The 20055-nt window shown below is 43.7% G+C and overlaps 1 protein-coding gene across 15 annotated transcripts in view; it reads left to right on the plus strand.

Moving 5' to 3' along the window:
- Thrb (thyroid hormone receptor beta) overlaps positions 1 to 20055 on the plus strand; it is a 352652-nt gene that overhangs the window by 261865 nt on the left and 70732 nt on the right. For 13 of the 15 annotated variants that reach the window (XM_060391010.1, XM_060391013.1, XM_060391011.1 and 10 more), the window contains one exon: positions 17336 to 17596. The exons of the other annotated variants lie outside the window; for them this stretch is intronic. In XM_060391010.1, coding sequence (XP_060246993.1) covers positions 17336 to 17596 — 261 coding nt within the window. The remainder of the gene's footprint in view (positions 1 to 17335; positions 17597 to 20055) is intronic. 15 annotated transcript variants of the gene reach the window in all.

The following is a 20055-nucleotide window of genomic DNA, read 5'->3' on the forward strand; positions in this document are numbered from 1 at the left end:
GCTTTATAAATCCTAGGAATTGATCTTGTAAAGGCTAGGTAGCAGTCTGTGACTAAACTAGATCCCTACTCCAAGAGCTTTGAGAACTCTGATGGACATGCCATCCCAGACCAGATAAATCAGAACCTCTGCATTGAATCCAAGACTCAGTGTTGTCTTAAAACTCTTGGGAGAGTTATAAATACAATCCAGTCCAAAATACCCAGGTCTGAGCATGGTGGCTTTAACTCCAGCTCCATATTACCTGTGAAGTAATCCAGGATCCCTAGAGCCTGTCCCCACTCTTAAACACTCCAGCCAGTGGTCAGGGATGGAACTTCTGGCATCGCTGTTTACAGCCTGTATCCAGGACCCAGGGAGGGTGGGTGTTCTCACAAGTGGTAAGGAATCAGAATCACTTGGAAATTTAGATTAAAAGAGTGGTGGGGCAGCATCTCTGTCACACCTCTGTATTTAGTGACAAGTGGCAGAACCTCTGTGGGCCCAAGTCTTCAGGTGATTCTGATACCAAATCTTGGGAACCACTGATAATGGTCTTCCGTGTGTGTGTGTGCGTGTGTGTGTGTGTGTGTGTGTGTGTAAAGGGGCCTAGAGGAGAGATATGTGTCTTTGGGTGTGCACCTGTGTGTACATACATATAGAGGCCAGAAGCTGACAGATGTATAATGCAGTCTCTGGTTTTTTGCATGGGTACAAGTGCTTAGAACTCAGGTCCTCATGTTCACGTTTCAAGAAATTCTGTAACTGAGCCAGCTCAGAAATCTTGCAACAGGGACGTTTTTAGCACTATCACCATCAGACATGTTTTGAAAAGGTCACTCAGGTCGTCTGAACATTTACCCAAACTCCTATAAACTGTCAGTCTTTATCTATCCCTACCCCAGCCGTGGGTGACAAGTTCAAATACAAGCAGAAGTGGCTACGTGGGAGTGTGCTGTGAGTCTCACCCATGGCTGGCAGGCCCTGCTTCCTGATGTGCATCTGCCCAGTGCACATCAGTATTCCCTCTTTCCCAAGTGGCCATCTAGTCCTGGCGTCTTCAGCTCAAAAGCTCAAAGTCCTTTGGGAATAGTCGACCAAAGCACCTTGTGGAAGGAACCATAAACTCAGAAGGAACTTGGTCTGTCTTATACGGTTTCTGTGATTCTGCAACAGGTCAGGTTGTTCCCCTATGCCACTAGTAGAGTCTCCCTGTCCCATGGTGCTTTTTGCTAAGGGAAGAGGTTTGGCTTCGTTCATCCGTTTGCTTTTTTTAACTTAGTAACTTTTGTTTTAAGGCCTCAAGGAAACAAGCTTTCTAGAGCATAGTACACATGGGGCTTTGGGCTTTGGCTTGGACTGTGCATTTGATCCATTTGAGGAAAATTTAAAACTTCCAAAGCTAAAGTCACTGAGCTTTCATTCAGGCTCCCGGTAGGTGTGAGACACAGAGGAATCTCTTCACCCCAGTGTGCCATCATGGAGTGCCCGGTGCTTGGCAGCACTCATGAAGAGTCTGTCAGAAGTCCTGTTCTGCAGAATTGTTACAGAAACAGATGTGGAAGGCACTTGTACTTTTTTTAAGATGCTTGTTTGGGAGGGAAGCTTAACTGTTGGTAGCTCATTCCTATAATTCAAATTTAGCCTCTAATTAGGAGGTCCTGCAAGAATTTTCTGCACAGATTAAAGCTTTTTCTTTTTCTGAAAACTGAGATATCCAAAAGTGCATTAGTGAATCTTTATGACTTTATGAGGCTATAGATGAGGAGGATGGAAAGTTGAATGCAATGTCTTCCTTGCTTCAGCACGTCTGATGCAAACTGCTGTTACTATCACCGTTGCTTCACATTTTAATAAGCATCAATTGCTAATGCAGTCAGGTCACGGGGACCCACCGCACCATTGTGCTGGACACTCAGAACTCCCCAGGATGTAAGCTCAGCTTCCATAATTACATAATGCAGAAAGGGATAGCAAGAACTACACATCTCCTCCATGCAGGCAATAAATAGGAAGATGTTTAAAGTCACTAATTTCCATTTTACTTTATTTTATGAGCACAGTATCAAATTGTGCTTCCTAATAACTTTTCTGCCTTCACAGTCTTGTTATTTCCTCATGCCCATCACTCCCCTGGACTGTCTGCTTCAAAACATGTGATCTGCAAGCAACATTTACTAACACAGTGCACTCGCTTGTTTTTAGTAAGCAAAGACACATTTAATTATGAATCTGACTTTTTGATGTTCAGGATGAAGTGACCAGGTCCTCAGCTGGACAGAGGTGAAAGCTTTCCCACAACTTTGTTATGGCTCAGGGAACATAGGGTTCTTAGTGGACAAGGCAAGGCTGCCTCATATCTTTATATCACTTTCCTTGAGTCTTTCTAAACTTTAAAATTTCTTAATGTTTCTGCCAATAGCGCTTTTACGGATCTCAATTAAACCCCATTTGAATGATCCAATTTTGAATATTCTTAAACCCTAAATTTCTCAACTCAAAGTAGGAATTATCCTTATATACTATTTATCTCAATAGAATATAAATGAAGTAATTAGGCTATTGGTAGCATTGGCTTTAGGTAAGCCTTTCAGTATGATTATAAGATCAAGATTAGTCTATAATAATGATTATAGAGGAGCCTCTCATACTCAGTAAGGCATAATGAAAATATTCATGAGGAGCTCAAGTATTTGAGCCCAAACTTAGATCAAAAAGTAACTAGCAGAGAGTGGGAAATGCTTTAGGGGTTAAAAGCACTTACTGCTCTTATAAAGGGCCTACGTTGAGTTCCCAGCACGCACAACTGCCTGTAATTCCAGATGCGCACATGTAAGATGTTCACAAACTCATACAGATACAGATTCATGAATAAAAATAATTAACAATGTCATTGAATACATTGTAACTTTACCAAATTTCTTGAGGTTTTTTTAAGTGTTAATTCAAGTTAGCACAGGCATGTAAGATACTGCACAGCATATAAATATAGCTCAGGATAGCCCTTCCCTTTTGGGGGTCCACAGGCAAGAGAGCACGGTTTCTGAGCACACTAAGACAGAGGAAACTTAGAGACTGTGTAATCTGGACACCTAGGTGATGGGTGGGGAAACCTCGCAGCAGTGGCCTGAGCTGATGCTTGGCTTGAGCCTTCAGGAGCCTCACGTCTGAGGTTTCTGTTGTCTCCAGCTGGATTTCAGAAATGCTTACAAATATAGTATCCAAAGCTCTATTGGCCCCTGTTCATAAAATGATGTTTCATGCTACAGTAGCTAAGCTCCACCCCCCCAAGTCTGAGTGACTTTATAAAGCAGAATCATAATCCTCATCATAAGACCAGTGTCATGTATACTTGGGTAGCAGGTGACCCTTGGCAGCATCCTTCTGACATTTCCATCTACTTCTCAGGCTTCAAATTTTTCTACAAAATAAGAGTTGAAGAAAACACATAAGGCCTATAATCTTTTTTTGTTGGCCAAAACTTTGAACACGGTCATACTCACTGCAAGAGAGGCTGGAAAATATGGGCTAGCTATGCCACAAGGTAAGAGTGTACAAATTTTGATTATGAGTCTGTGTCTTAAGTGGCTATACAAAGCTCAGCAGGATTACATAGGTGTCAAAGGCCTTGATCTTCATAACAAAGGAAATGTTTCATTTAAGAAAATAACCACAGTTTCGGTTGTCTGATCCTTCCCTAGGAAGAATCAGCATTTCTAGACAGGACAAGCGCGATGTTCTGTGCTCACCCTCAGGAAGGAACCAGAGCCTCGTCTGAGCTGGAGTCACACATTCATGTTTGTTGTTAGGCTCGTGGCTTGAGCACATTTAAGCTCCTGGCCTCCACTTTCTGGTAGGAGGACAAGGCAGAGCGCATCTTAGACTGATGTTGGAAACCTACTTCAGTCAGCCATGAACATGGATTAAGCACCTCCTTTATGAAAGCCCCTTTGGAAAGGTGCAAAATTAGCCAAAAGGCATCTAGCCAGACCAGACCAGGTGGTGTGGCCAGTGCTTGTCACTAGGGAAGCACAATGAATGCCACTGCTCCCAATTCTGGAGCCCCCTCCCTCCACTGCCTGCTTTACAGCTGTATGAGGCTTTTTCTTCTCAGTGTTATGCTAGGAAGATAGATTCAGCCCTAGAAATTCCAGATAGAATAAGCTATTGTTACCAATGTATCCCATGAGCTAGAGAGGCAAAGCAGAAAGCATTTCAAGTGCTGCTGTTGCCTGCAATTGGATTGACAAGGCAAGAATATCTATTATGCCCACGAAGGATTTTTAACTTGCAGACTTAAATCATAATGATTCCAGCTACAGACAAATACTCCTTCAGTCTCAGAGAAACATCAGAGTGGATAATCCTCTTCCAGGCTCGTGACCTTTATCTGGCTCTTTTCTCCCTGACAAACAAGTTAGGGGGTTTTCAGAGATGGTCAGAGTCTTCTTAGAAGATGGCAGCCAGGCAGCACCTACCATCATGCCTGCCAGTAAGTCAGGAAGGGCATGAGAGCCCCTAAGAAAAGGAGGTTCCTGGCCCTATCAAGTCCCAAATGTTCGCAAGAGTTTTTCATGTGCCAAAAATAAAGGCCAGGGGGCAAAACACAGCTTGGCAAGAGGACAGGCCCTGGCCAGAAGCCTCCTGGCTTCCACCACTGATAATGCCATCCACACATCTGCTGATAGGCTTCTCTCCTCTGCCACTCTTCACCTCCCCCTCCTACCTCCTCCTCTTCCTGTTCTTGCTCCTCTTCCTCTTTGTTTTTTATCCTCTCCTCCTGCTCTTCCTTATCCTCATCCTCCTTCTGTTCCTTCTTCTTCCCTCCCCCAACCCCAACCACTTGATTTGCCACTTTTACATCTTGTCACTACTGCCCTCCACCCTTAATGATCATGGCGTAACATAGGGTTTTCTAAACATTCTCAGCATTGTCATCCAGGACACCTGAGGAAGAGGTCCTGTCTTCTTCCCACTGAGTCTGTATCAGCACTGAAAGGAAATGAAAATGGGCTTTCTAAGGGCACTGGAAGTTTCCTGTACTCATTCTTCAGTTGTTGGAAAGTAATTGTGGTCAATACCAAGTGCTCATGGGTAAAGGGTATTCATGATTCTAGTTCATTGACATCATGCCTAAGACATATCTATGTAAATTAAAATTTTTTTAATCTAAATCTCTTGTAAGTTCCTCTATATTTTCCATCTTCTCAAACTAAATTATTATAACACCTTCTCTACAAGTCCCATGGATTGGAGCTGACTTTAGATTACATTACAAAATGAATGAGTTAATTAAAATGCAGTGTTCGCTCTGGTAGAAAACCTAACAGTCATTCACACCTCTATGTGTATTAATCCCACCAGCCTCCCTTTCTCCCTCTGAGAACAGGGCATATGACTCAGTGGAGAGAAGGCAATCGCAGAAATAGACAAGAAATCCCAGTGCAGGGCAGCACACCCCAGCTTTGCCTCAAATAGGGTTTCTCTCGCTCTGTCCATCCCAATTATCAACACACACCAACACCACCATACTAGTTACAACTACCCAAACTATCTCCAAGCACCATAAATGATTCTGATGGGGGTGGGGGGAGTTCAAAAAAACCTAGATGAGAAACTATGGAGGAATGTTCCCACAGACATGTAGGAACTTGAGTCTCTGTGTCTCTTTCTGAGCCAATATATTGGAATTCAGCAAAAGTTCTTACAGGGATTTCCTTTCCAGAAAGGGATTTTATTCTAGGATGGTATCAGCATTCAAGGGTTTCTTCACCTTCCCCATCCTAAAGGCATATGTACCCTAGAACTGAATGAGACCACAGAGATGGCGCCTCCCAGGCTGCAAGCCACTGCAGCACATTCCATCAGCCACATTGTCCTAAATACTGGAAAACAATGAGTAGTTAAAGAAAGCACACCAGGGTGCCTAGGTAATGCCATAACTGCTGTTAGATCCTCTCTTCGTCACATAGGCACAAGCTAGGGGGAAAAAATGGTAGTTACTAAAGGATAGAACTCAGTTCTTCCGGTTACTATTTGAGCAGAAGTATCTTGGGCCAGAATTTCATAAATATTTGTTGGAAATATTTGTTATTTATGCTGTGACTTTGCTACTTTTTGTTTTATTTCTATTCATTTCGTTTGTGTTCATGTGCATGCCTGTGGACTCACACACCATGGTGCACGTGGAGAAGTTGGGGACAACTCCCAGCAACTAGTTCTCTCCTTCTGCCTATGGGAACCAAGAATTAGCCCAGGCTGTCAGCTTGGCTGGAAGCACCTGTTCCCACTGGGCCAGCTCTCAGCCCTTAAGTTGTAACATTTTGTTTTCCTTTTCGACAGAGTCTTGCTGTGTAGCCCAGGTTTTCCTTGAGCTCCCAATCCTCACGCCTTTCCAGTGTCTAGAACCAGCATTCTCATCTGTGTCTGCTGGAGTTAGAAGCCTGCTCATCCCACAGCATGTTCTTAGCAAATATCTGAAGAAAGGCCCCTGACTGCAGTCTGGAATGTAGACTGTGCTTTTATGTAGTCAGTGCATACTTGACTGTACAAATGACAGGTTTCAGTGTCAAACCTTCATACATGTTTGCCAAGGGCTTTGAGCATCCTTCCTAAAGAGGCATTACCTGAGGCAAAATCCTGTTAAAAGCCACTTTGTCTTAAGTATAAGCATGTCCCATTTGCCATGGGTCCTCTGCCCCATGGAATCCAGGCATGCTCTGCCCCTTCCTGCCTCACCTATGAAAGGTAGCAGAGCAGGCAGCCCTGCAGAAAAGGCACCTTCCACCTGGTGTTCATCTTTGGGCACCACCTATCGCTCCTCTTCTGTCCATTGGCTAATGACCCTGCACGGTGAGCACCAGCCTGCTTGTCAAGCCAGTGTGCGCTCTGAGAGTCACTCTGACTGGCCTAAATACCCTAAGTTGTTTCTACAATTCCAAATGAGGACTTCAAAAGCAAATCAGTGCGTCATTGTCTTGGCTGCTTGGATGCTTTTGCTTGCTTGCTTGTCCATGTCCCAAGCTTTCAACCACACGGAGGAAGAGCCACTGCAACATCAAACTTTCAAAATTCCCCATCATCAGAGACCGTGAAGATCATAGACCTGCAAACTGCTGAGAAGAGAGAGAAAGGGATAAAAAAAATCTAGTGTCTGTAAATAAGGGAAAATGGCACAGTTCCCATCAGCATTGAATCTGAGCACAAATTCGTATTCTGCATCAGAAGTGCATATTGTGTTTTCAAGTAAGAGGTCATGGACTCAGAGTCAGATCCATCTGCCTTGTCTGACATCTGGGTGACACAGAACAAGGATGTGACCTCCTCTGTGAGCCTTACTTTATGTTGAGTCTTTACGTCCATGGACTGCAGCGGGGGGATGTCCTAAGTCACTAGCTGTTGGGCACCCATCAAAAGGAACCTAAGACTGGCCATACCATCTTACGTCTGAGTCTTCTCTTTGTCATTTGTGCACTCGGTGACCTTAGGTTGCCTAACCTCTCTGTGCCCCAACAGACTCAGTAAAGTGATAATCTTCATATATAACACATCTTTATAAAAATAAAATAAACTGTGTTCAGAATGGATGTCTGACATATAAGAGCCATACGTACAATGTAAGCTATTGCTTCTGTGGTTTGGTTGGATGTCTTTAGAGAGGAAAACCTTAATCACTGCCAAGAAGAGATGAAATTAGAATCAGAAATTTTGGCATTTTGGTTTTCTCATCTATTGAGCTAAGTTTGCCAACTAATTGTTTAGGAAACATAAGCACTTGGGGTGTTCCTTTTTGTTTCCAGTGTATAATTTTCCTCAACTTGCCATGCTTAAAGTATCTCTGTCCCCTCAGGGTCCTGAGCAGAAAATCACAGATTTTACCTCTACTAGTAAATAGTAAATCCACTCAAAGCTGAAATTGGGTAACTACATATTTTCCAAACAAGTTCTAGTTTATACAGAAACTGTTCCTGGGACTGAGGCCCTCAGACTTGTGGTTACCTTGTTAACATGCAGCTGCTAAGGTCCTAGACTCCAGAAACTCACCATCCTGCAGGCTCCCTGTGATGACGGAGCAGGTCCCCAGGCGATTCACTGAGGAGCGTGCCTCAGACATTTGGCACCACTTGCAGGTTGATGACCCTGAGCACACGTAGCCCTCCCTGGGGGAAGTAGGTTGGAAGGAGCACCCTGCTCTGGCACCAGTCTCTATTTTAAGTCATTGAAAAGTTAAAGACAAAGCTGCTTGTAATTACAGGTGCACACCTATAATCCTAGCACTCAGGGAGGCAAAGGCAGGTGGATCTCTGGGAGTTCGAGGCCAGCCTGGTCTACAAAGCGAGTCCAGGACAGCCAAGGCTACACAGAGAAATACTGTCATGAAAAAAAAATAAGAAAGAGAAAGGAAGAAAGAAAGAAAGAAAGAAAGGAAGGAAGGAAGGAAGGAAGGAAGGAAGGAAGGGAAGGAAAGTTGAAGACAGAAACTAAACATATATTAAGAATGCAGAAAACCTGCCTGCCATTCATCTGTACATAAACGTATGGGTCTGTCCTTGAACTTTCAATCCCCCTGATACCATCTCTAAAGAATAGAATTACAGGTACATGTCACCACATCAGTCATCTCCCTGCTGCTTCTGCTATTGGGACAGGACCCATGAAGTACAGGTGATAAAATATCCTAGGGGACATTCGATACCCAGAAGTATTTATGTCATGTTACTTGGGCCCATTTCAGCAGATATATTTTGAAGCATTTTGTAATATTTGGAGAAATTGAAAACATCTCTCCAAGCCTCTGCTCCACAAAGTGCTCAGTGTAATCAGCTCACCAGCCATCAAAGTGACCAAGACAGGTGTTCTTAAAGTCCGCGAGCCTCTGAGTCTCACAGAAGGAAAGCCTGGATTTCCCAGGCCAAAATGGACATGGGTCCTGTTTTTTTTTTTTAAGGCAAATTACAGTGAGATTCTGTGAAAACCCAGAGCAGCACAACTTACATCTCTCTCTCTTCTCTCTTCTCTCTCTCTCTCTCTCTCTCTCTCTCTCTGTGTGTGTATGTATGTATGTATATGTAGAGAAATATTAACAACTTTATGTTTACCTGTCTGTTCAGTGTGTGTGTAAGCATGTAGGAAACATGTTCATGCCACATTGCACATATGGAGGTCAGAAGACAACTTGCAGAATTCCATTCTTTTCTTCTACCACATGAGTCTCAGGGACTGAACCTGGGTTGTCGGTCATGGCAGCAAGTGCCTTAAACTAAGTCATTTCACCAGCCCTACACTATATATGTTTTTGTCCCTTTTTAAACAGTTAAGTGTAATACATAAAAATTATACCTGTTTCACTGACAAACAGTGTGACTCCTCATACTGTGGAAAATAAGAAATTGGTCTTCTCACCCAATAGTCCTATTTTGCCTTTTGTTTGAAAAATTCTAGGTCTCTAAGTTTGTGATTTATCTGTAAATTATACCCTAGTCCTGGTTTCCAAGGTTAAGATAGATACATGCTCATTTTCTACTGTTAAAAAATATGTTTCACATTTGGGACCATAAAACAGGGCCAATCTGTTTTCTTTCTTTCTTTCTTTCTTTCCTTCTTTCTTTCAAAGATGTGAGCTCACTGTAACAAGAATAAACATTATGCCCTAAACAAGAGCACAAGGAAAATCTAACCTAGCAGTAAACAAACATCTGCCCCTTGTGGGAGCCTGTGAGACTCCTGAATAGGAAGGTTCCAGAAGTGAAATGGCAGATGTAGCTGTTTCCCAGTCCCAGATGGATGTGAGAAATCACATCATAAACCTTGATACAGAAAGAATATCTCACTGCTGGATGGCAGAGGGCTTCTCAAAACCATAGGCATAAATGCCATGGAGAAGGGATTCTAAGAGGTTCATGTTATGGAAGCTATCCACAGTCTCATTCCAGTTACTCTCGATGATGCCTTCAGGCTCCATCCCATGGGGCCATTGTCTCTGGACTGAGAATCATGACTTGAAACAATATTCATTGACTCAGGAAACAAACGTAAAATTCTGAATAAAATTACTTGGAAACTGCAAGAAAGAAAGGAAGAAAGGAAGGAAAGGAGGGAGGGAGGGATGGAGGGACGGAGGGAGGGAGGGAGGGAGGGAAGGAAGGAAGGAAGGAAGGAAGGAAGGAAGGAAGGAAGGAAGGAAGGAAGGAAGAAGAAAGAAAGAAAGAAAGAAAGAAAGAAAGAAAGAAAGAAAGAAAGAAAGAAAGAAAAAGAAAAATTATAAGGTCCCTGCAGCAGCCAGAGCCTTTGTCATGTGCTAACCTTTAGCTCCATGGCTTCAGTGTGATTACCTCAAAGTTTGAGTCATCTAACCTGAGAATCCGATGCTCAAATCCAGTGTGAATACGGAAAAGCAAGAAGCCAGTCCTGGGGAGGGGCCAGGGTGTGCTCCATGAAGTACTTTCTCTGCTCCTGGAGCCTCTGGTGGGTACTGAGCACCAGTTCCTGTCTGGTTCAGTAGGTCTCAGAAGCCATATGAACCTAATCCCCACCTGTTCTCTCCAGTGAAGAGAAATCTGTCATGTACATACACATCTTTCATTGTTTGCTTCTTAACTTTATTTCAGGCTGTATGTTAAAATAAACCAAGACATCCATTTAAATGTTCTAAACACACGTTTTCATTTTGTTTTGTTTTTAATGGTGATTATTTTCCCTTACTGGGAGACTATCCTTGCAGTCTCTGGCTTCAGAATAATTATATGAAGTCTCTATGTGCATGGTGATTATTTTCCTTAAGGCTGCCAATCGGTGTGTTTACAGAATATGCAGAAACAGAGGAGTGGGAGACAGCAGCAATGGGAAAGATCTGTCTGTCTCTTATAGGCTCCCAAGTCTTACCTACAATACACTGCTGGTGAAACAGGCTAATCTTTCTGTGACAGGAAACCGGAATCCATGTGCCCACACAGACAGAAGCTCAGGCTCAACTAGAGGGAAATTAATAGGCAGGTGCTGGCAGGAGGAAGACAAAGACACATGGCAACAGGTGGAAGGCTGCCAAACTGTGTGGAGACGGAGTCTGCAGACTTGCTGAACAAGGCCTCAGTGCCAGAATTGGTCCCGGGGGTGAGGCGTTAGGAGTGTTCTTCAGATGGGCACACCCCAGCCAGAGCATTTGAGCACACCACTGTCACTCCAGCCTTTCCTCTGCGTATCTCTTCGCATGAACAAGTGTAATCTCAGTGAGCTTGCAACCTTTTAAATTTTCAGTGGAAATACAGTAACTCCATTATCTCTCTGGATCCTTTTCATTTTCTTAGAGACCTCTGCCCCAGATTTGAGATTGCCAAAATATTTAGCCTTTGGAATGAGGAGGAAGTGAAGAAAGAGCGGTTTGGTGAAAGCAGTATGGGGATGAGGGGAAGCTAGTGAGCCCCAGCCAGCCCTGCAGCTTCGGAGGCTCTTTCGCTACTCCTGCTTCCCTCCGAGTTGGAGAAGAGAGGAGGGATGTGGAAGCTGGAGCTTGAGTTGACTCTGCTCAGGTAATGGGCATTCAGTCATGTACCCAGGAGCCCCAAGCAAGAGAATTCCTGATTATAATACATTGTAACACATTCTACACAAAAACTTGGGAATCGGTGAACTTCTCCTGCCTAAAAGGAGCTCTTGTATTGGTTTGGTTTCCTGGCACAGATGTTTATGTTGGATGAGGTGATGTGTACATGCTGGCTTAAACAGCACACACTCATGTAACAGCAGTTCTTTGGGTGTTCTATTAGTTTGTCAAATAGTAAATTCTTGATGATTTTTAAAAATTTTCATTTTCTGTACATTGGTGCATGTATGCCTATGTGAAGGTGTTGGCTTCCCCTGGAACTGGAGTTATAGACAGTGGCAAGCTGCCATGTGAGTGCTGGGAGCTGAACCCAGGTCCTCTGGGAAAGCAGCCAGTGTTCTTAAGTGCTGGGGCATCTCTCCAGCCCTGCCCAATTCTTGGAGAAGTTTAACCCTTGATAATGTTAGTGTTCCCATTAATGTACCTCCTACATAATAAACAATCTCCTTCCTTTATGACCCTCTCTACCACCAGTTCCTTTAGAAGCCAGTGACCTAGAAGGCCCAGTGCCCAGCTGTGATGCAAGCCCCCGTGCCTTACACAGACCAGAACATTCTGCTCTTATCTGTAGATCTAAAGTATAGAAAGGACAAAAGTAATATATGGGCCCAGTCTCCAGGCCTACTGAGTCTTCTCACAGGAAACGCTGGCTAAGATATTTTAAAATGGAACAGGATTACATGTTGTTAGAGTACATATTATCTTGCAAAGGATGGACGTTCTCCCTAAGACAGGGTAAAGAGGGAAAGCTGAGCCCAGAATGGCATAGAACATTTCTGTCTGTTGAAGGATAAAGGGAACTAGGGAGTGGAGCCTGCAGGTCCTGTTTCATATACTAAACACAGTATAGTAACTCTAAACTCTGTGTTGGTGGTGAAAGAGGAAGGATGCTGAGCACTTACAGGACTCTGGCCATGCTATAGCAGGCATGTCAGCCTCTGTCATCTTCTGAGACTGCTTAAGGTCAAGCAGCCTTCATTCACAGTTCCTTTACAACAGTCCACCATTTAACTCCTCCCGATCACCCCTTTCTCTTGTTTTCTGACATCAGCTAGGGAAGTTCTCCGCACTAAGACTCATGAATCAACACACTGTCATTCCAGACCCTGCACTGGAAGTGCTCAGGCCAGGCAGACCCATCACATGGACCCAGAGACACCAAGAAACACCCAAGCCTGCCAGTGGCCCTCCCACTTAACCCACAGGACCAATAACAGAAGCATCCTTGCCCTGGTGTCCCTTGTGGATTTTTTCCCCAGACACGGATATGGGGGCGGGGTCAGGCAATGAGCTAAGCTTACGTCATTCGTAGAAGACAGATGTCAGGAATGGAGACATCCAGATGATCCAGGTGCCCTCATGTCGGTAGGTTTTGCAGGGCTGGTTGAGGCTTCAGAGCTGCATCTGTTCATGGTCCAGCTGCCTTTTGTTCTGTAGCTTTGATGCTGACCAGTGTGGCTAACTGCCCTGTGTTGAGCAGGTTATAGTTCAATGAATATGATTTCCTGGATTAGAAGATCACATGTACTATGTTCAGCCTCAAGGGTATCTAGAGCTCTCTTGATTACGTTCAGTTATTTTAAATATTTATGCAGTGATGTCATGTTAAGGCTGAAAAATGGAAAGGTGGGCTAGAATCCAGTCAGGCAAGACAAGCATGTACTATTGAAATCATCACAGAGGCTATAGCAAGGTGTTACCTTGCATAGAAGAGTGATTAAAAAAAGTACTGTGGGCATTCAGGAAAGAGACAAAGATGTGGACAGTCTGCCCCAAATCATAGCCCATATATGGCAAAGCCAGGGAGCGACTGCTGACCAGCAGATGCCCACACTCCTGTATTGCATGCAGCTTTTCTTTCAACAGCAGTCCTGAGCAGATGAAGAGCACGACCCTCTCCAAGGGACCTGCAGTGATGAGACACACCTATGGCTTTGGATAAGAAAGCTGGAATCTGCTAAGGAAGTACTTTCTTCTTTGCAGGGTATTGTGGTTTGAATGTTCAGTGTCCCTCTCCAGGCTCCTGAATTTGAATGCTCAATCTCCAGCTAGTGATACTGTTTCAGAAGGTTGTAGAAATTATAGGAGGTGGAACCTCACTGGGAGAAGTAGGTTAATGGGGATAGTCCTTAAGGATTTATAGCCTGGCTTCACTTCCCATCCACCCCTTGTTTCCTTCTGTGGATGCAGTGTTGCCAGCTACGCCACACTTCTGCCATGCTTTCAACACCACGGGGGACTGTATGTAATTAGTTTTATTACCTTACTTTTATTTTTGTCCTTTGGCTCTCAAACTCTGACAGCATCTCAGTCAACTGGAGAACTCAGCAGAATCTCCATGCTGAGGCCCTGGCACAACTGGAAAAGTCAGGTCTTCAATGTTGTGATAAGCACCTGCGGTGATTCTGATAGGTGCCGAGGGTTGGGAGTCATGGTTGACTCTTGAGGATGTTAATTCCTCTAAAAAGGGATAATCCATTGCATGAGCTTTGGAGAAGTGAGAGGATATGGACACATGATATAGTAATAAGAAAAAAAACATCCTAAAGACATTTTATCAGCTGCACATATATGTGGAAGTACCCTGTAGTCTTGGATGATGACCACACACCCAACAATTAGGATTTCTGGACCTGGCATAGTGAGAGTCCCATCCTCCCTTGGGAATGGAGTAAGAATTCCATGTACTCCCCTGTCCTTGAGTTGATAAGAATCAGGTATTCTCTTTAGAGAAATCCCTATTGCATTTTCCCATGACCCAGCCAGGGCTTCTCAGTCTCCAGTTTTCCCAGAAGTGTGTAGCCCATAAACCTGCCAATTAAGCAATTGAATATCATTATTGCGAATGTAATTACAGACAGTAATTATGAACTTGTAAATGCCTCCTGTGAATGGAACTCTTTACCCAAACCATCTCAATTGGTTTTCTTAGGAAAGTGGAAAGCAATCCTATCACTCACCTTACCCCAAAGATAGCCTCCCTTGCTAGAAGAAACTCCCTCTTGCTGGCCCAAGGGACATGCAGAATAAGCAGTAAATGGCTTTGTTCTGGGAGAGAATGTCTCTTTGGGTACACAGTTCTTAGACCTCTTTCATCTGAAACCCAGATTCAATAAGGAATAGCAACTGCCTGATTTCTTCATTTTTTTTTTTTTGTTAGGGCTGGGAAATTGCTACCAACTTTTAGAAATTAGTGCAAAAAGATTTTATGTTAGAGTTTTACAAAATCCTCTGGGAACTTTAATACTCTTTAAATTGAACTTTACAGGGCCCAGTTTGCTGGGTATTTAATCTCTGAAAATAAAGTAGAAAGAGCAGGAGCATGCGTGAGTGTGATTTCTTGTATCTGTGGGAGTAAAGTGAGTCTCCCCATACCTACGATTAACCTTTGCATCCAGCCACTTAGTAATTAGTTCACAAGAAACTTAAGCTCTCATGGATGATAGGTGCTTGAATGAAATCCTCACAGATATGTTTGGTTTCAATGCAATCTCGTTTCCTTTCAATGGACATGGGAATAAATGCCTGTAATTGCACCAGCGGTGGGCATGGCTGGAATGTGGAAGAGGTGATTCATCATGCAATGAATAATACCTCATAAACCCTGAGAAGAAAGCACCCATGTTTGTTTAACCTGCGCAATACAATGGTTTATACAACCCTAAGTGTGGAGAATTTCCAGCATCTTCCCTGAATCAGAGCAAGTGGTGCAGTCCAAACCCTAATGCATGCGAGGATTCTCCTAGTTCAGGCCACAAGGCTTCCATTTACTAGGCAAAGACACGCTGTGCTGGGGGCTTGGGGACAGCCCAGCAGTTCAGGGTGCTTGCTACTGCTCTTCCTGAAGACACATGTTTGATTCCTAGCACCCACATCAGGCAGCTCAGAACTCTAGCTCTGTCCGGTCTCAGGTGGTCTTTCTGGCTCTACAGATACTTTGCATGGATGTGTGCACGCACGTTCACCTACAGAGGGATGAGACACTCATGCACACATAAATAAAACTAACGTAAATCTTTTTGTCAAAAGAGAAAGAAATCCCATGCAGGCTCTTTGCTGTCTCCTGGATCAGAAGTTTGAGTGTATATGGGGGTAGGAACAGGAGCCTCAGAAGGGGGACCATGACTTCCAGAAGCGATATCCGATGGAGGACACTCCACATAAACCATCCACACAACCTCAGCTGAGAGTCTGGCAGCTTCAGAGAGGGTACTGTGGAAACCCACAGCATGTCTGAAAAGGCACCCAAGATTCCCCCAGTATTCCCATGCCAAAGCACAAGTCAGGGTGGCTTGGTCTCTGTATGCACAAGGGACTCAGTTGTGGTCTTTCGGTCACTTCAACATAAAAGGAAAAAGTACCCAGGAAGAATGTGCCCAGTGATGTAACACTAGCCTGGCATGTACAAGGCCCTGGATTTGGTCACCCAGAACTACCAAAAAAAAAATAGAAATTTGAAAACTTCACTTATAAATTATAGTCTTCCAGTCAGTGTATATGACCACATCTTTTTCTAATAGTGATACAGATGACAAGTAAATTGTGCTGTTTGTGAGCCTGCACGTGTGTGTAAGCATGTGTGTGTGGCATGTGTGCATGTGTGTGTGGTATGTGCCCTGTGTAAGTGCACACATTTGTGTGAGGTGTGCACCTGTCTGTGGTATGTGTGTGCCAGTGTGTGTGCAGGCACATGTGTGTGTGTTTGTGTGAGCATGCAAATGTGTGTGAGCCTGTGTGTGTGTACTTGTGGGTGTGCAGGCACATGTGTGATATGAGTGTGCGCATGTGTTTATGTGTGCTGTACGCATGAAGCAAGTGTGTGGGGGTGTATGTGTATTCTTATCATTTTTGGTCTTTGCTTTATCTGCATATATAGTAAAGACATTGAATAAGGAGAAATTTGTCACTAGAGGAGATACTTCAGTAAGAAATTCATTATATTTTTCTATTTCTGCCCATTCCAGAAAACAGGCCTACACATCCCATAGGCTAAACGCAAACACAATAAAATGTTAGCTCTCCAGTCTAACCCAGCCTAAGAGATCCAGCCACATCCTTTATCTTTAGAACTCTTCATTTGCCACAAAGAGAAAACAGGACTTGCTCCCTATGTGATTTCATGGCAGTTTGGGACTACACTGAAAACACAAAACTTCCATGTTTGAGATGCAGGCGTTTAAACTTGGGAACTGTGTTACTTTGCGTTGTGTTTTGTTGGTAGTGGCTCCTTCATGTTTCCTTAGTTTTGACCTCAGAGTAGAAGGCCATTAAGAGGAGCTTGTGAGGCTCAGTGTGTGGCCACTTGAGTAGGTCCAACCTAGGTGACACAATGTCCCTCAGGTCAGTGTGTGACTCAGCCCAAGTCAAACAAGGCTGCACACAGATGTGCTACATCCTAAGGATCTGACTCAGGTCGTGGCCAGCCCTGACTCTCAAGACCTCAGATGCTCATCTAAGCAGCGATATAAACTGGTATCAGCTTGGTCTTGGGCCACTGCTGAAGTGATGAGACCAGCAGAGCCTTGCAGTGGAGGACCCTGAAAACTAGAGGGGAAATGTGCTGGTCACTGCAGCTCAGGGGGCTCTGTGCCTAGGTCTGACAGCCTCATCGTGTCCTGACATCATAGTGGAAATGCGTGTGAACAGTGTCAGCCCAAAAGAACTGAGCAGCAACTGGCCTTTGAAAACGCAAATCTCAGCAAGACCTCGGCAATACCTACACTCCGTTATCTGTGTTTTTCACTCCCTTCTCACCAGAAAATGGCCTTCCAGCCTGGGACAAACAGAAGCCCCGTCCAGACCGAGGACAGGACTGGAAGCTGGTAGGAATGTCCGAAGGCTGCCTGGACAGGAAGAGCCATGTGGAGAGGCGTGGCGCACTAAAGAATGAGCAGGCATCCCCACACCTCGTCCAGGCCACTTGGACCAGTTCTATATTTCGTCTTGATCCTGACGGTGTGAATGATCAGAGTGTGTCAAGCGCCCAGTCCTTCCAGACTGAAGAGAAGAAATGTAAAGGTAAGTGCCCCCTACCAGACCACCACCGCACACATGCACTGACCCCCACTCTGCTGGACCCTCACGGCACGCATGGATCTTCCATGACTGCCCCATCTCCACTTCTTCACGCCTGCTGTCAATTCTGCATTTCCCTGCCTGATCCTCCCTGCTGTTTGTCCTTTAATTTTTTTTTTAAGCATAAATAAACATGTGGGGTCCAAGCCAAGCACTTTATGCCATATCCTGATACTCGGGAAAAGATGCCTTTTTATTTTTCAATGAGCAAAATTGTTGTTAATTTGGTCTTTTATTCTACTTGTATCTGAGTGGAAACAGACATTGCTGCACTCATCTACTTGCTTTGAGGTGTATTTATGAGCGTGTGCATGTGCAAATGTTTCTTATCCCAGTTACACCAGTAGTGAAAGGGATTTTTGATGCCTGCCTTTAACCTACATAGACAATTTATGGTTGACAGGGAGATTTTAGTGTCTGAAGGTCAATAAATCCTGTGCCACTGTCATGCAGAGAAGATTAGGGTGTTAGGAGGTTGTCACCTCCTGAAGGGGAAAAAAAACCAGCTGAAGTGGCCCAGGCTTCTGATCACATAAGACTTAGCTGCTGTCTCACCTCAGGCCACCCCACCTGACAGATGTCCTCCATGCTGATCGCTTTATGGTCTTATGGTTGCCCAAAATCTTGGCTTCTTAAACCACTGTGTGTCATTAAGTGTCCAAGTTCTTGTAACTACCCATCTGTTGCAAGTCCAGAGTTTAAAAGCTAAAAAGATCTTGATTGGCTTTTGGTTTGTACTTGTAATAAAGTTTAAATTGGTCCTTTTGAAAGGTGATTCTTACATTTTTGCATTGATTAGTTAGAAGTTTAAAGATTTTTTAACGTTTTAAATAGAAATAGAATTACCTCACCTTCCCTTCTCCCTTTCCTCCTTGCAGCCTCTCCCCGGTTCTTTCCCCCAACATGTGCCGCGCCACCCCACTCTCCAACTGATAGCCTCTTTTTCTTTATTATCATGGGATACATATGTATGTGTGTGATGCACAGACATACATATAAACATATAAATACAACATCTAGTCTCTTTCTGTGTTTGTGTACATATGGCTCCAAGGCTGACCACTCTGCATTGGACACTAAGGGGGCTGATCCCTGGAAGAGCTGAATTCTTCTTCTCCCAGTAGTCCTCAGCAGCCTGTAATTCTCTGTGTAATTTTCCCCTTCCTCCTCAACATGTCCATTGATGCAGCCATCATTAAAGTCTTGTTTATGCAGACATTTGTAAAGGAGGCTCTTTGAAATTTTTAAAGTGATATTTTAAAAAATGGCAAAATGAATTTGTTTGTTTGTTTGTTTGTTTTCAAAGAAGTCAGAATGCAAAAGAGGTGGGTCTCCCTGTGTGAAGAGGTGTGTGTGTGTATGCGTATTTACTCTTCAGCTTTACAAGCAGACTGTAGTTTCAGATTTTATAAGCTGCAGTAAAGCCATGCCTGGTTTTGGTTTATAGCAAAATCCCAACATCCTTGTGATGTAAGGACTAGTGAACTGAGTTTGACCCTTTCACGTCTAGAACCCAAGTTCATTCATTCACAGAGTGCTGTCCCTGTCATTTATGAAGGATTTTGTTCTCATATATGTAAAGTGTTAAACATTAAACTTTAGTTTGTTAATTTAGCTTGAAAGTAAGAGAAGGTGGGAGTTCTAGCACATAGGAGGATAGCAAATTGAGGCTAAGTGTGAAGGGAAAAAAGAAGGAAGGATAAGGCAGAGACAGTCTTTGCATTTAGTGTCTACAGTCTGCATCTAAGAGGCTAAGAAGACACATTTTGAGATTGATACACTTGGACTTTCCACTGTATGTTTAGAACAAACTTATAAATGTTATGTTGATAACAAACTATATAAGACAGTGCAGGCATGGTGGCACATGCCTGTAATCCCAGCACTTAGGGAAGCAGAGGCAGGCAGTGAGTTCAAGGCCAACCTGGTCCACAAAGCAAATCCAGGACAGCCAAGGCTACACAGAGAAACCCTGTCTCAAAAAACAAAAAACAAACAAAAAAAAAAGGAAAGGAAAAAGGAAAAATATTTAATACGCTTGCCTATCCAGCACAGTCTCTGACTTGTAGCACACCATTTTTTCATGTGATCGCTATTATTGGCTATACAAACTTATGTCATAAAAATTCCTTGAACTGCCTAGCAAGGAATGGAGCGAGAGGAGTTTATCAGAGGAGGATGGGTGGGGTAGGCTGTTTTATGAAGCTTCGATCTTCTGGTTCTTTCCCTAAATCATTAAAGTACATTTTCATTATTCTGGTATTGAAAGAAAGTCAATGGGGGCAAACCTTCTGAGGTTTTCTGAGATACCACCAAGGTTCACTTTGATCTGGGCTTAAAATGATGCTCTGATTCAGTGGAGAAATAACACCCAAGTGACCTGAGTCACATAGCACAAGAAT

This window comes from Meriones unguiculatus, chromosome 9, assembly GCF_030254825.1.
Source record: "Meriones unguiculatus strain TT.TT164.6M chromosome 9, Bangor_MerUng_6.1, whole genome shotgun sequence".
NCBI lineage: Eukaryota > Metazoa > Chordata > Mammalia > Rodentia > Muridae > Meriones > Meriones unguiculatus.